At 47.7% G+C, this 16246-nt stretch overlaps 1 protein-coding gene across 15 annotated transcripts in view; it reads left to right on the top strand.

The window, feature by feature from the left end:
- Positions 1-16246, top strand: part of CHL1 (cell adhesion molecule L1 like) — a 108139-nt gene that overhangs the window by 36544 nt on the left and 55349 nt on the right. For 11 of the 15 annotated variants that reach the window (XM_080672424.1, XM_080672428.1, XM_080672435.1 and 8 more), the window contains exon 2: positions 15285-15447. In XM_080672424.1, the coding sequence (XP_080528550.1) occupies positions 15357-15447 (91 nt within the window). In that variant the 5' untranslated portion in view covers positions 15285-15356. Of the gene's footprint in view, positions 1-1888; positions 2015-15284; positions 15448-16246 lie in introns of all 15 variants that reach the window. The other 4 variants (XM_080672433.1, XM_080672425.1, XM_080672438.1 and 1 more) reach the window with 1 other exon arrangement.

Raw genomic sequence — 16246 nt, forward strand, 5'->3', positions numbered from 1 at the left:
TATTGCAAATACCCCTTCGGCAGCAGGACCTTCACTCCGGAGTTGAAGCGCTTGCTTCAGATCATGTGAGACAAAAGCTAGAAGAGCTGACGGGATTCATCCTGCACTTGTCATAATATTAAAACCCCGTTACTGCTTATCGCACTCCGTACTGCACTTTCTGCTCTGAACAAGCTCTTGGAATGATGAAGCTGCTTCTAGCAATTTCTCTCTCCAGAAACGCTGACTCGGGTTTAAATCCTGTGAGCATCTGAGTGGCAGACTCATCACTCTCCTTAAAGATGCTCAGGTCGGGAACCTGCAGGGCACCTTGGGCTGCAGACAGGGCCGCCACGGCTGCCTGGATGGGGCCAGTTGTTCAGGCCCGGAGCGGTGACACGGTTATAGTGGACCACACGGTTTTGTTCCCTCTAACCTTTACTTACTTAGTGCCAGTTTACTTACGGGAATCAGGGGTCAGCTCTTATACTAGTAAATCCTTTAAAAATTATCTTTATTGTTGAAAGTATTACATATGTCCCCCTTCCCCCCCCACATTGACCCCCTCCTGTCCACTCCCTCCACCACCCCCTCCCCTTGGGCCTTCACCACACTATTGTCTGTGCCCATGGGTTATGCATATATGAATACAAGGTCTTTGGTTAATCTCTTCCCACCCCCCCACCCCCGCCTTCTCTCTGAGATTTATCAGTCTGTTCCATGCTTCTCTGTCTCTGGATCTATTTTGTTTCTCAGTTTATTTTGTTCATTAGGTCCCACATATGTGATCATGTGATACTTGTCTTTCTCTGACTGGCTCATTTCACTTAGCATAAAGGTAATTCTTTTGTGCATAAATGATTATATTAGAAACGCTGTCCATAGCTCCACAGTGGAAATTAACAGCCAGTGTAATGGCTCATGTGAGTCGCCACGCCCAGAAGGTAAATCTTGTTGGGGCGGGTGGGGTGGGGTTGATATTCTTACCTAAATAAAGTGCTGATGCTTTTTTAATGGTTTTTATCAACCTGACTATGGGCTTATCATAGACCCAGTAAATGTTTATTGATTAGTTGTGGATCTAAATACACAGACACAGCACAGTGCTTTAGACTAATCCTATCTAATAAAGAGGGAATATGCTAATTGACCATCACATTCTCACAAAGATGGCGGCACCCACAGCCAATAAGGAGGGAGTATGCTAATTGACTGCCATGCCCTCAAAAGATGGTGGCACCCAGTCTCCTCAGCCCCGCCAGGGCAGCAGGCACGCAGCACAGCCAGGTCCACCCCCAGGCAGGTCCGCTGCTCTGCACGCCTGCCTCCGGAGTCCCCCAGTCCCCTCAGCCCTGCAGCTACCCAGGGCCAGCCCGAGGCACAAGCAAGCCTTGGATGGCGGCTGCACAGCCACCCAGGGCCGGCCCGAGGTGCAGGCAAGCCTTAGATGGCAGCTGCCCAGCCGCCCAGGGCCAGTCCGAGGTGCAGGTAACCAGGACCAGCCAAGGCTTGCAAAGCGGGCAGTGGCAGCAGCAGAGGTGAGGCAACCCCTGAGGGGGCAGGCTGGGCTGAGGGACCCCCCCTCCAGTGCCTGAATTTTCATGCAGCAGGCCTCTAGTTTACTAAATAAACATTGTCCTGCTTTCAAGTGGTAGAGTCTCGGGACCTTGGCGAAGGCTTAGAGATGCTGAGGTAGAAACTATTCCAGAAATCTTTCTCAGCTGGAAGAGAAATGCTGAATTCTGCGCCTGCAGGAGTGCTCCCCCATCTTTCTGAAAAGAGGATCAAATGTGAAACAAAGACAACGCCTGTGGACTACACATGCAGAAATTCCAGTCAGGCAGGGCGCGCCCAGGTATTTGGTGAGACACCGGCTAATCCCCACGTCCCCTCTGTGCTCCCGTCAAAGATCCCGTGAGGGTCCGAGCCACGGTGACGCGCAGACAGTACCTGAACACACCACGTGTGTGCTGTGTGCTTCCTGCTGCTGGGCCGGGAGGCCGTGGAAGATTCTGGAACGACAGCTAGAATCCAGGTAATTTTCAGTCTTCTGTCTTAGCTAGAAAAAGAAATGAATCAGAACCCGTGTTGCCCATGTGGTATCACTTACCTGGTGTGCTTAGAAAAGCACACACACTGGCATTACATGTCTCCTGATGCTCTAAAACCAGTGGCCACCTCGAACTGTACTGCGGTTCCTCAGAGTGTATTTGGCACCAAAGAGAATGTGCCTTTTCACATTTTTTTCCAGGTTTGCTTTTGTTCCTGGATTTTGAAAGGTTAGTCCAGGGGTCCTCAAACTGCGGCCCGCGGGCCACATGCGGCCCGCCGAGGACATTTATCCGGCCCGCCGGGTGCCGCTGCCTGTCCTGCTTAGCAGCCGACTCGTCCCGGGCCCGCAGTGCGCATAGGAATTTGTTCATAGTTTTTTTTTAAACTATAGTCCGGCCCTCCAACGGTCTGAGGGACAGTGAACTGGCCCCCTGTTTAAAAAGTTTGAGGACCCCTGGGTTAGTCCTTCTAAAATAATTCTTGCTTTCCTGGATATTACTTTATTACATAAAATATTATCTCACAAACAACACACCGCTGTGGAAGCTAGCATAATCAACGTGTTTAATGTGACTCCCCCATCCAGATGCAACACCTTCAGAGCTTAGCTCTGATCCGCCCAGCGTGAGATGCATCATGGTCTATGCCTGACCCTCCCAGTCACTGCCAATAGTTTATTCCTCCTTACTGACCCCGTGAACATGTATGCAATGCCTGCTGTGTGCAGGCACCGTAATGCCATTCTGAGACACTTTAGGGCACTTACTATGTAATTGCACATGTTAAAGTGGTAACTTACAGACAGATGGAACTGGCTTTTCTTTCTTCCTTTCTCCCTCCTTTTCTTTCTTTCTTGGGTGTTTTAGCCGTAAGTGAATCTCCACGTGTCATTCTGTGTGTCAGGCACACTCTGCCCCCCGATGCCCTCGCTCATCTAACACGTTTAGAGAAAGGGCTGGGCTTTGCATTTGTGGGGAGGCCTGAGGAGGAGCTGGGGGGCCACACCTCCCTTATAGGACCGGCTGCCACACCAAAGTACCGGGGCAGACGCTGAAGAGCACACAGGGTTTAACAGGGAGGGTTTCTGACACCCCAAAGCTGCAGGAGAGCAGCTGCTTCCACATGCGTGCCCTTTGACGGGGGAGAGAAGGGGATTTATGTGCCAGACTTAAACAACAGTAATCCCACAGGTAGGGCGAAGTCATGAGGAAGGGTTCCCGGACTAGGAATTATCCAACATTGTGTGCTTTGACAGTGTGGGGGAGGGAAATAATTTTATTTCGATCCTTTTTGGTTTTCTGCTGAGGCCCCTATAATAAAGATAGGTTGATGGGAGAAAAACCAAATACTTTTAATAACATGGGAGATGGCCGGGGGAACTGAGTAACTTCCAAAGATGGCCCAACCCGTCTCCTTAGACACTTCCTTCAGCTAAAGACATAGCGTTGGGTGGGGAGAGGAAGGCGGCTGTGGGCGGCCAGGAAGACACAGTAGCAGAGGACAGCTGTTGCCCTCTGCAAGGTGAGGTGAGAGTTTGCTGCGATTTCAGCTCTTCCTCCTGGCCCAGCGAGCGAGACCCCTTTCCAAAGAGATCATGTCTCCCACAGAAGGGCACCTTATCCATTTTTAAAAACTGATTTCCGAGAGGAAGGGAAAGGGAGAAAGATAGAAACATCAACGATGAGAGAGAATCATTGATCAACTGCCTCCTGCACGCCTCCCACTGGGGATTGAGGCCACAACCCGGGCGTGTGCCCTGAACGGGAATCGAACCAGTGACCTCCTGGTTTATAGGTCGATCAATGCTCAACCCCTGAGCCACGCCGGCTGGGCAGTTCTCTGTTTCTAGAGCTTCGCCTGTGCCTGCTGTTTGCTGAAAATGATCTGACCAAGGTAACCCTTATGCCAAACCCTTCTCCCCTTCAGAAGCCGTTGCTCGGCTCCGAATCATCCACCCCACCGGGGCCTGTAGGGCGGAACATTTTCCCTTCTTGTTTCTAGTGTCTTTGGCCGCTCTAATAATTACATTGACATGAGGTAGATGAACAGGAGAAAAGCAAATTTAACTTCCTATGTGCGGAACCGCAAGACATGAGACTCTTTGGGGTGAGCGGGGCAGTGGGGGCGAGCCGGGCAGTGGGGGCTGAGGGGTGTCCTGAGCCAAGGACCCGGAGGACCTCCCGGGGGAGGAGGCCATTCCCAGGACATAGGAAGAGCAGTTGCTTGGTAATCGGAGGGCGCTGGGTCGTGCCTCGGACTGGTTTATCTCAGCCAACAAACAAGGGACAGGGACGACATGTGGGACCCCATCCCCTCCCCTGAGTGCGGCAGCACGCAAGGCGGTGGTTTCTAGTTGCTCCGAGGAGCACGCCTTTGGAATCATGTTGCTTATTGCTGAGGCTCGGCATTGCCTGGGGCCGTGGTCGGCAAACTGCGGCTCGCGAGCCACATGCGGCTCTTTGGCCCCTTGAGTGTGGCTCTTCCACAAAATACCACGGCCTGGGCGAGTCTATTTGGAAGAAGTGGCGTTAGAAGAAGTTTAAAAAATGTGGCTCTCAAAAGAGATTTCAATCGTTGAACTGTTGATATTTGGCTCTGTTGACGAATGAGTTTGCCGACCCCTGGCCCTAGTGGAAGTGTAAGGAGAAAATGGTGGAATTCTTGCTTCGAAACCAAGACTCCCCAAAACGTGCCTCGTCGCCCTATGGTAGTTAGCATTGTCGTGCAGTAACTATGGGAACTGCTCCCTGTCTGGGGCCCCTCTTCCTAAAAGACAGCAAGCCCGGAGCTTTTATTTGTCAATTACTCTCCAATAAATTACTGTGAGGTCTCATTCAAGGGATGGATCCCCTACAAGGAAGAAATTAACATGGCTCACAGTTCACCTCACGTTTCATCAAAATATTTGCATAACCCCTTCTTTGTTACTGTCACTTGCTAGCAACTCAGGTTATTTTAACAAACAGTCACAAAATATAAAGTAAAAGAAAATTGTCACAGAGTAGATGCGTGTTCTTTGGACTGAGAACTGTCCAATGAATGAATTAATGTTGGGGAAGTCGACAAACGCAAGAACATTCATAATGTTGGCAGTGACCTCTGTTGCCAAGATAAATTTATGGCCAGAGAAGTTGGAGATCTTTCCGTCTCTCCTAAATTGAAGTCAGAATATCCAGTAAGTTATGACTGTCCCAGGAAGAGCCTGACCATCCTTACCTGAGTTTTGGGCAGATCACTCAGTAACTCGCCATTTTCACGTAACTGAATATCATCGATATATGATGGCATGTATGTAACAGCGGATAAATTAGGTACTGTATTATAGGGTACATATATTTCTCTAGAAAACTGTCTGGAAGTATTCACACCTTGTTGACTAGAGAGGGAGAGGGGAGATATGTGATCTTTACTCTAACGCTCATTCTTGATCTGATTTTTAAAAATAATCCATATTAATATATTAATATTTTCTTTTGGGATTTTACAGGGATACACTTTTTTATTTTTTTTAAATATATTTTATTGATTTTTTACAGAGAGGAAGGGAGAGGGATAGAGAGTTAGAAATATCGATGAGAGGGAAACATCAATCAGCTGCCTCCTGCACACTCCCTACTGGGGATGTGCCTGCAACCAAGGTACATGCCCTTGACCGGAATCGAACCTGGGACCCTTCAGTTCACAGGCCGATGCTCTATCCACTGAGCCAAACCGGTTAGGGCTATAGGGATACACTTTTATTGTAAAATACATAAAAGCTAATTTAAAATGGTATATGATAATGAAAACAGAATATAATTTTTTTTTTAATTTAGTATTGGAAGCAAAAGGCATGAGATTAATTTCTCTTGCTGACATACATCTTGGTACATCTTGGAGTGAGCCGTGTCGCTCCGGCCCAGAACATTGTGTCTGACTGTCCTCAGTTCAGAAGGACACATGGGCTGATACTGCCTTTGGGTCCCTATTTCTTATTCATGGGAAGTGAGTACAGGATGTAAAGGGTCCACAGACCTAGGTCAGCAGCCCAGGAATCGGCACGAATTCTCAGAGTGCAGAAGTCATAGTCGGCTATGTCGGTGCTAAATCCATCGCGGTAGTGACCATGAGTCAAAGGGAACTGTAAGCTGTTTATAAATTTCTCTTAAGTACCAAGAAATCGAACTTGGCATTTCACGACTTGAGTAGAACAAGATTGCTCTTTAGGATTCATAGAGCGGTAAGCTTAATGTTTCTAACACACCTAGGCATCCATGCATCTATTAGACTATTTGCCACAAAAGACCTATACGTCGGTTTTGGATTTAAATAAAGAAATACCACTTGGACAGCCTCTGGCCTGGGATAATGCATAAGTACATGTCCTTCCTATGCCCCGACCTCATCGCTCACTGTTGGTTTGCTTCATCGTGTTCCCCCTGAAAGCTTTGTCTTCACAAGAGGTATGTTTCTATGAATTACAAATTGGAAGAGAAAATAGGTCTCAAGTTTTAGTATCACTCTCCAGCCTTCACCATTTGTACACAATAAATGGCCCTGGATGCCTTTGCCTCAGGGAATGAACAAAGAAATGTGGGCAGGGAACAAAAGAGATGAAAACATAGCAGAGGGCTGTGAAATAGTATCACAGAAATCAGAGTGCGCTCCCGCCTGTGGCCCGCCCCCCCCCCCCCCCCGGCCTTGTCCCCAGAAGGTTATCAGCCTCCTGGTCACTGGCTTAATGTTCATGCAGTTGATAATGAGGGTGACCTGCTGGTCGCTGTCACAGCCTAAAGTGCCTTTTGACGATCAAGCGCCTGTCATTGCTGTTCGTTCCGTAAAGCGCTCGTCCGGTCTCAGGTTAAGGTTAATGGTGTGTCTTCAGATTATACGCGCATCTAATTTGGTAAAACCTCCACCCGGAACGTTTACGGCGCAATAATTCCTGATGTTTGCAGCCTGGCTCAGTCGGCTCTGTTCGTTTTTGTATCTTTGGGCTCCGTTTGTAGATACCGGTAGTTTCCAAGGCGTAGAGGAAGATGAGGTGTATTGTCCTTCTCACCCGTAACCCCCGGAGCAGGTGCTACCTGACAGTGTTCGGCTGAGGTTTCCCAGGTGAACAAATGCTCATCAGCCATCAGCTGCACTCACCTGCTCGCTCACGTCTGCTCACATGCATGCACACACTCCGCATGTGTGTGGTTATGCCCCCACCCCACTCCACTGTCAGCTCCAGCTCGGCCGAGTCCCAGCTGGTAACCTTTGAGGCATTGCTTTTTTTTTTTTTTTTTGGTTTGTTTAATTTTAAAATTAAAAAAAAATGTAATTACAGTTGACATTCAATATTAGTTTCAGGTGTACAGCAGAGTGTGTAGACGTTTATATAGCTTACTGTGGGATCCCTCTCCTAAGTCTGGCCCCCCCCACCCCGGCACCATGCATAGCTATTACAACATCACTGACTCTGTTCCCTGGGCTGTGCTTTAGGTCCTGTGACTATTCTGTAACCGCCTTCACCTCGTTTCCCCGGCTCCCCCACCCCGCGCCCCTCTGGCAGCCACTGGCATGTTTGTTCGGGGTGTCTGTGAGTCCTTTGGGTTTGTTGGGGGCATTGCTGATAGAACTCAGCAAGGAAGCTGCCCCCGGGCCAGATGCTGTGAGGTTCTGGCTCCCCAACCAGAGTTCACGCCCCCGTCACCCAGTGTCCGGTGTCCGACAGACATTTCTAGCGAACCCGCCTGTAACTTGAACCCCCCATGCTTTACGATGGGACATTCTCCTAACAGCTAGTATGCGGATTAATAGGCCTTCTGATATAAAAAAAATAAAGATAGCTGTAGTAGCCAGTTTTGCTACTTGGAGTAGACATGTAGAAGAGTTTTTATAAAACCTTTCAAATGTTACCTAAATATAGCAAGGGATAGATTAAAATTCGGTCACGTCTACAGAACCCTCACACAGTCTACGCTGAAGAAATCTAAAGTAAATCTGAGACAGCGTCACACGTTGCTGCTTGTCACTTGTCAGGGCCACTCGGAGCCGTGAATATAGTCGGCCTCAAGCAGGCACTGATAAAGTTAATGAGATTCATTGAAAGTTCTATTTCTGTTAGCCTGTATTATTGCAACACACCTAGCAAGGTTTAGATCCATGTTTTACCTACCAAATCCATATTTACTTTAGTATGTAATTCAGAAAATTAATTTCTCTGTTGTCTCTCGATGAATGAGAAAGAAGGATATCTGGAATTTCGCTGACCTTTTACGTTTAGGCCAGGTGTATTTTTGTAGACGTGTGGATGAAATTCACTCGCTCATTCACTCACTCAGACTCGCCGATTGTCTCCTGCACTGTGGGCGGGCACAGGGAGGGGAACAGACCTGGCACTGGCCTCAGGAAGCGACAGTCTCTTACAGACGTGGGCGAGGCAGGTGCGTGACAACTTGTGAGCCCTGTTTTCATTTCATAAGTCACAGTCCTCATTCAGAACATTTGACTCACACAGAAAAGTGGGAGACAGATGAAAAGCACCCAAAACTTAGGCACCTTTTAAAATCAGTTCTTTATTAATAAAAACATAATTAATAGCTATAATAAAATACTTTCCATGTAATTCGTTATTTCTTTTTTTTTTTAATATATATTTTATTGATTTTTTACAGAGAGGAAGGAAGAGGGATAGGTAGTCAGAAACATCGATGAGAGAGAAACATCGATCAGCTGCCTCTTGCACACCTCCTACTGGGGATGTGCCCGCAACCAAGTTACATGCCCTTGACCGGAATCGAACCTGGGACCTTTCAGTCCGCAGGCTGACGCTCTATCCACTGAGCCAAACCGGTTTTGGCTAATTCGTTATTTCTTTAAGACAATTCCAAATCCCATGCTTCTGATTGTTTTTTATCAAAGATTGCCAGACTCAGGGGGCGCTGTTTGCACCTGTTCTTTATGTCATTGGTCTATTGTTGGGGGTTCAGACAAGAGCTTCCCAGCTGGAGGTACTTCCATCTGGAAGCACCCCATTTCTGTTTTTTGGACATTTTTCTTGGTGTCGAACAAAGTTGAAATACATAAGGAATGAATGAAGAGAGAATGAGTGGAGGGAAGGTCTTTAAAGACCTGAGAAAAGTGGGAAGGAGAAAGTCCGTGCTGAGAGCTGAGGTTTGATCTAATGCCAGCTGCCCATCAATAACGTGGCTGGTAGGCGCTGCTGGGACCTCCGGTTTGGGGCTTTGTGAAGTGGGGGCGGGTGGAGAGAAATGACAGCAGTTATGAGGGACTTACTTTAACGCAACAACTTGCTTCCCGAAGTTGACCTTTGGTTATAGTCATCAGAACTCAGGGTTTCTCTCTTCCATATTTTATAGTTTTCAAATTTTAGAAAATGTATCATTTATTTCAGATGAGAATACAATCCACAAAAAGTTTTGACTCAAATTAGAAGAGATGGAAACTTCTTGGTTGAGATTTTGAAAGGTAGGATGTCAAGTTGTAGACTCTGTACTTGCAGATTTTTTTTCCCTTGGAGAAAATATTCTTACTGTATTTTAGCCAAATTTTTTAAGGAGATAATAGTCAATAACTGATGTAATTAATCAGTGGGAAGATGTCTATAGTTGTTCCATACGTTTCTTACTTAATTTGATAGGCTTTATTCTAGTATTATTGTAACTTATGGTAAATAAATATCTTTAAATTTGAAGATGGTTATATCCAAATGGTTGTATGTATAATAGTTAAACAGCATTGTGCTAGAAAGAGACTCTGTTGTTGTTTTTTTAAATGTATTATTATTGATTTCAGAGAGGAAGGGAGAGGGAAAGAGGGATAGAAACATCAATGATGAGAGATCCATTTATTGGCTGCCTCCTGCATGCCCCCTACTGGGGATATAGCCCATAACCCAGGCATGGGCCCTAACTGGGAATTGAACTATGACCTCCTGGTTCATAGGTCGATGCTCAACCACTGAGCTACACCGGCTGAGCGAGATTCTATTGGTTTTAACTTAATTGTGTGACTTTGGGCATTCTGTATTTCAGTTTCATTATATAGAAAGTAGACATTATTATTATAATACTAGAGGCCCGATGCACAAAATTCATGCAAGAGTAGGCCTTCCTTCCCCCGGCTGCCAGCACCGGCTTCCCTCTGGCACCTGGGACCTGGCCTTCCCTCACAGCCCAGGCTTCATCCAGAAGGTTGTCCGGAAGGACGTCTGGTCTAATTAGCATATTATGCTTTTATTATTATAGATTATGTCTACATCAGGGAGATGTGAGAATTAAATGGGTTGTTCATATGTAAAAGCAATTGTGACACATAAGAACTAAACAAAGTCATTTAGCTATTATTATTGATATGATACAGTTAACAGTTATTATTTGCTGATGGTGCTTCTTAAGGAGTTTTTTCCACATGTGGATTTTGGTAAAAATGTCTCTCTCTCTTTCTGTCTCTCTCTCTCACACACACACACACATACTTTCGTAGTCAAATAAGTTTGTGGAAACCTGAATAAAGCGAAATAAAGTTCCCAGCCTTTATAGTTCCCAGCCTGATGTGCAGTGACACTTTTCAATGCATAGCATGTCCCCAGTGCGTGGACCACTCCACCTTCTCGTGAGCAGGACCCTGATCCCAGGGTGGCGCACAGTGGGGCTGGGGTGGGGGTGCAGGCCTGCCAGGAGGGGCAGCTCTTCCCCGGGCGGGACTTTGCTGAGCTCTGCAGGCCATTCGGGGTCCACGGTTCCTGCCCACGAAAGCCAGTAACACTCCCCCGGCATGGCGACCACCCACCTGTCCCCCACCTACCCCACACGCCCCCTGGAGGAGACGCCCCCTGGCTGGGTCCGGTCGTTAGAGGCATACAAACAGATCTCTCTCAGGACCTGGAACTCTGCTGGGAATGAAGGCAGTGGACTGCTCCTGGGATGAGAACCTGTGAAAAGGCGGAGAAGTGGTCACACGAATTTAAACTTAGGTAAAAATTCACTGAGCTGTACACCTGAGACGTGTATATTTTAGTGCATCTGTAACCGGACACTCCATGGGTGTACACTGCCTGTCACTACTTGAGCCAACTCAGCAGAGACAGGGTTAAACGATATGAGTGTTTATTCTAATCCTGCCGGCAGCATCGGGGGGCAGCAGGTCGTCCACAAACATCTGCTCTGCCTCTCCCCATAAGCCAGCTGCTTATATTGGGTAGAAGGACAGAGATTACATGGGGAAGTAGGCGAACGGGGTCTTCAAAGGGCTGGAGATGTGCAAAGGGCTGGCAGCTCTGGTTTCTGCAACAGGTTGCTAGTCTTTCCATGGTAATAAGCAGCTGCCTGATGGGGAGGGTGGGCTGCATTTCCAGGTGAGCTCCCAGGCCCACCTGCAACTCCCAGCCAGGTGAGAATGCGCCTTCTTTAATCAGAACAAACCAATCCCGGCTAACAGAGCAGGATTGATATTTCTTACAATTATAGCTGGACCCCAATATTCTATTTCTGCCCCACATCACCACTGTGTTCCTCCTCAATTAACAAAACATTCCCCACTGAGCAGGACGGTGTGCAGGTACCAGAAATCATAGCCAGGATGGAAGACCGTGTCTCCTTTTCTGCAGCATGCGGTCTAGTTTTGGGGTGGTTTCCTTTCTTTCCCCCCATTAGGAAAGAATCTGAATTAAATGTCAGTACAGCATCTCCTTAGTAAGAGTTTGGGTGTATGAGTAAATGAAAGGGGAAGCCAAAAATAGTGGTCACGTATGTGCAATTCCGTTCCTGTTGGAGCTCAGCCGCCGTCTCTTGCCATTTAATGAAATCAATGGTGTTATTAATGATATTGGTCTATCCAACATAATTATCAGTGAAAGCTGACATTTCCCAGTGCGATCAGGTTGCTTAGAAAAAAGTCTGCATTTCTTTGCTCTTCTGTGGAGGATGGATTATCGCTGGGAGCCACTCCTTTGTCACGTCAGTGACATGAAGCAGTGTGAATGGATATGGCCAGCTGGACAATATTCCCTTTGTTTTCAGAGCAGAAAGCCATTAACAGTTATCTCAGCATTCCTGTGTTCATGGCACTTGTAAATTGATGTATGGTCTTCCCCGAGCAGGAGGCGGAACAAAAGCCTCTTAATTTTCTTTATGTTGATCCTTGCCCAGTTTCACGGTGTTGGGTGAGGTGCGGGCTTCCTCCTGGCAGCCCTGACTGCGGAACTGGGGAGCCGTTTCCCCGGCCTGACAGTCATCAAGAGGGGTTTCATGAGGGGACAGGCCCGCGGAAGGGAGGGTGATGCCCGCCCCATCGCGATCAGGCCCCGTGCCTGCTGTCAGCGCTCACTTCTGCAGCTCGGTCATTGCTAAGCCCTGTGTGCGGAAAGAAAATGAAATGTAAACCATTCTACTAGTAAGTGAGAGCGCTGTTCCTGACTGTTACATAAACCCACTCCGTCATTCTTAAATCTTCGCTTCGGACGCCACGGTCATAACGCATCCCTTCCTGCGACTGTAATAAAAGTTGCTGATCTGTTTCAAGCTTCCTGAGTAGGAAAGTCTTGTTTAAAATTGAGATGCTCCGAGTTCATTCCAACATTAGAATTCAGTGTGGCCGGAACAGCGCTTGTTTCTCCGGGTGGAGGGCCAGGGTAGCCCCTTCCGCTCTGTGCCCAGAGCCTCCTTTAGAGATGGCTGGTGTAGGGATGAAGCAAAAAAACCCCCAAACCTCCTAGACACAGACAACAGTGTGGTGATTCTCAGAGGGAGGCGGGTGGGGGAGGTGGAAGAGAGTAGAGGGGGATCACAGTGCAACACACGGTTGACGTTAGTGTGCAGTGTGCATTCCATCGGTTGTTCTGTGATGTCTGACAAGCATGTGTGACCTCACTTGACCTCACCTGACCTCACCCTATGCTGCGGGCAGCGATGCTTCTGTCCCGTGTGCAGATGAGCCAGAAAGGTGGGTGCCCCCGGGCCACAAGGAAGGCTGTGGATGTCACCTGCTGATGCAGGGCCGTGTTCTTACACACGTCACGCTCCTGTCCGCTGGTCGGCAGGCAGAGTGCCTTTGCGTGTAGAGGGAGGCCAGGCGAATGGACAGAGGCCAAGCCCGCCCCCACATCCACTTCCTAGAGCAGAAGAGGAATGTAAGTGAAGTGGTTCTGTTTGAGGACCATCTGGGCAATCTGAGGCCACTGTAACGTGAAGGATGCACGTGTGTTAGGGGCTGTTCTGGAGAAACGACCGTGTTTCCGTGTCATCATGTTGAGGCACTCCTGTGCAGTATGCATGTCAGCCCGTGTTTCCGTTCTCCTGGAAACAAGCGTGTTCTTAATCCCGGTCACACCAGTCACTCCAGGGCACCAGAGTCCAGGAAGAAGGGTCCCTTTGGCCACACTAAGACATTTTTCCTTGAGTTCCATGTCAGGATGATCTCGTCCTCCCCAGGAGGAGTGGGGCGAGGAGGGAGATGTAAACCACCCTGTCCAATTCATGGAAACTCATTGGTTCTTTTTCTTGACCAGAGGTGATGTCGTTGGACCTGACTAATCAGACATCAGCTTGAGGTCACTGGCTCCAAACATTTTTAGTGTATTTCCTTGTCTTAGTTCCAACTCCATCCTGAGATTCCATAAATGCTTTCATCAGGTATGCGGCATCAGACTCAGATTCTTGGAAGGAAGATGGAAGGGAATATAATTGTGTAGCTATCTTTCTGTGTCAAAAAGTACTTACTGCCCCGCTGGTGTGGCTCAGTGGTTGAGCGTTGACCTATGAACCAGGAGGTCATGGTTCGATTCCCGGTTCGAGCACATGCCTGGGTTGCTGGATCATTCCCCAGTAGGGGCCATGCAGGAAGCAGGTGATCAACGATTCTCTCTCATCACTGATGTGTAGTAACTATGTGTTTTTTAAATATATTTTTATTGATTTCAGAGAGGAAGGGAGAGGGAGAGAAAGAAACGTTAATAGTGAGATAGAATCATTGCTCGGCTGCCTCCTGCACACCCCACACTGGGGATTGAGCCCGCAACCTGGGCATGTGCCCTGACTGGGAATCAAACCATGACCTCCTGGTTCATAGGTCAATGTTCAACCACTGAGCCATGCCAGCTGGGTCCTTACAGTCTCATTTTAAGCCAGGGGCTCAATGTTCCTTCCTTTTTGTGGCAGAGACTTTCTTGGATCAAGACCATGTAGTTACGAAAGTCAGGTCATTGCTATTGAGCAATTAGCACCCAACGCTATTTTACTGTGGCTGTTCGAGGCATCGGGAGAGTAACTGAAACGGAGCCTGCCCTCCCTTACGAGTCCGTCCGGTTGTTTTTATGCTCCGTTTCAGGGTGAGATGATGTATTCATCTGGAAATGTTGTTTCCTAGTAGCATCATGGTTTTGGAAGCCTTTCCCTTCACAAATAGGACAGCTCATTAAACAAACACATGGAATGGCCTTAAAGGAACCGGCATTGAATATTAATGGCAGAGAATATTAAATAATAGATTGCAGGTGACAAGTGATACATAACTATAAACAGTGAGCTCGGATTGCTGTTCTCGGTGTGTTTCAAAGAGAGAAGGACCAGGAGAGTGTGAAGGACAAGGCCTTACCGTGTTTCCCTCATACTTCTCCCTTAGAAACAGCTACATGGCTGAGTGTCCCGAACCTTTTCCCAGTGGGTAGAACTAGAGCAGGGGTCCTCAAACTTTCTAAACAGGGGGCCAGTTCACTGTCCCTCAGACCATTGGAGGGCCGGACTATAGTTTAAAAAAAAAACTATGAACAAATTCCTATGCGCACTGCGGGCCCGGGACAAGTCGGCTGCTAAGCAGGACAGGCAGCGGCACCCGGCGGGCCGGATAAATGTCCTCGGCGGGCCGCATGCGGCCCGCAGGCCGTAGTTTGAGGACGCCTGAACTAGTGTTTGCAGTTTGGCAATGCTCAGCTTTTCCTAATGGAAGCGGTTGTTTCTAACACATTTTATTTTGTGGATCGGAATAATTCTTTACGTAAAGACACATTTGAAAATATTTTTTATTACTAATGTAAGCCCTGTCCAGGCCTCCAATTGATGTGTCTCTCTCACATCGATGTTTCTCTCTCTCTCTCTCTCTCTCTCCACCCCTCCCTTCCATTCTCCCTAAAAAATCAATGGAAAAATATTCTCAGGTGAAGATTAACAACAACAAAAAAAGAAAAATAAATTTAATTTCTGTGATGTTGACATTTTAGGGTAAATGAGCTTCCAGTCTGTGTTATTCTGTATTTTTTTCTGCATTTCCAGGTCGACCCCATTCCGCTCCGTTTTCCCCCAAAGGGCAGCAGGGACAGCGTCCGTCCTCCTCCGGGAAGAGCAATGGAGAGGCTGCCCGGCGCCAGCGGAGCCGTCTTCTCTCTCCTGTCCCTCCTCTGGCATTTCGCCAGCGCCTCTGAGATCCCGCTTTCAGGTACGGTGGCGGCGGCAGCACCGGCTTTCTGGGGTCTCGTGTGCATTTTGATTTCAAGCAGGACCCGTCTAGATCGGGGAGGCGTTTTTGAGCGTATTTCTGTATTTCCCAGCTCCCTGTCAGAGTCTGCCTGTGTACCCTCAGTGGTGGCGTGGCTTGCACTTCACTGCCCGACACCATTCCTTCCAGACCAGGCTTTTTGCCTCCTGCAGACTTGGCCTAGGACAGTGGTCGGCAAACTCATTAGTCAACGGAGCCAAATATCCACCGTACAACGATTGAAATGTCTTTTGAGAGCCACATTTTTTAAACTTAAACTTCTTCTAACGCCACTTCTTCAAAATAGACTCGCCCAGGCCGTGGTATTTTGTGGAAGAGCCACACTCAAGGGGCCAAAGAGCCGCATGTGGCTCGCGAGCCGCAGTTTGCCGACCACGGGCCTATGAGAACGTAAGCTAGAGATTAGGAGGTATTTTGCTGTATAAGATGGTCTCAAATACGACCAACAGCTGTTCCTTTTATAAACTCAGGTTAGTTTATTTTAGGGACAAGTATGATTTAGAAATTACTGGTACCCAACCAATCATAACAAAAAAAGGAAATAAATACACTTTGTATTCTTTTAAAAAGTGATTCTATATTTAGGAATGAAAAATGAGATGGGAAAGTATTAAGCAGCCATTTTTATAGTGTGCAAATACACACATTGGATGGCGCCCCCTGCAGATGTCGGTACCTGTCCTGTGGATTTACAGCAAGAGCTTCGTCAGTGGTTTTATGGACGTTTACATCTTAGCAT

Source organism: Plecotus auritus (assembly GCF_963455305.1).
Source record: "Plecotus auritus genome assembly, chromosome: 6".
NCBI lineage: Eukaryota > Metazoa > Chordata > Mammalia > Chiroptera > Vespertilionidae > Plecotus > Plecotus auritus.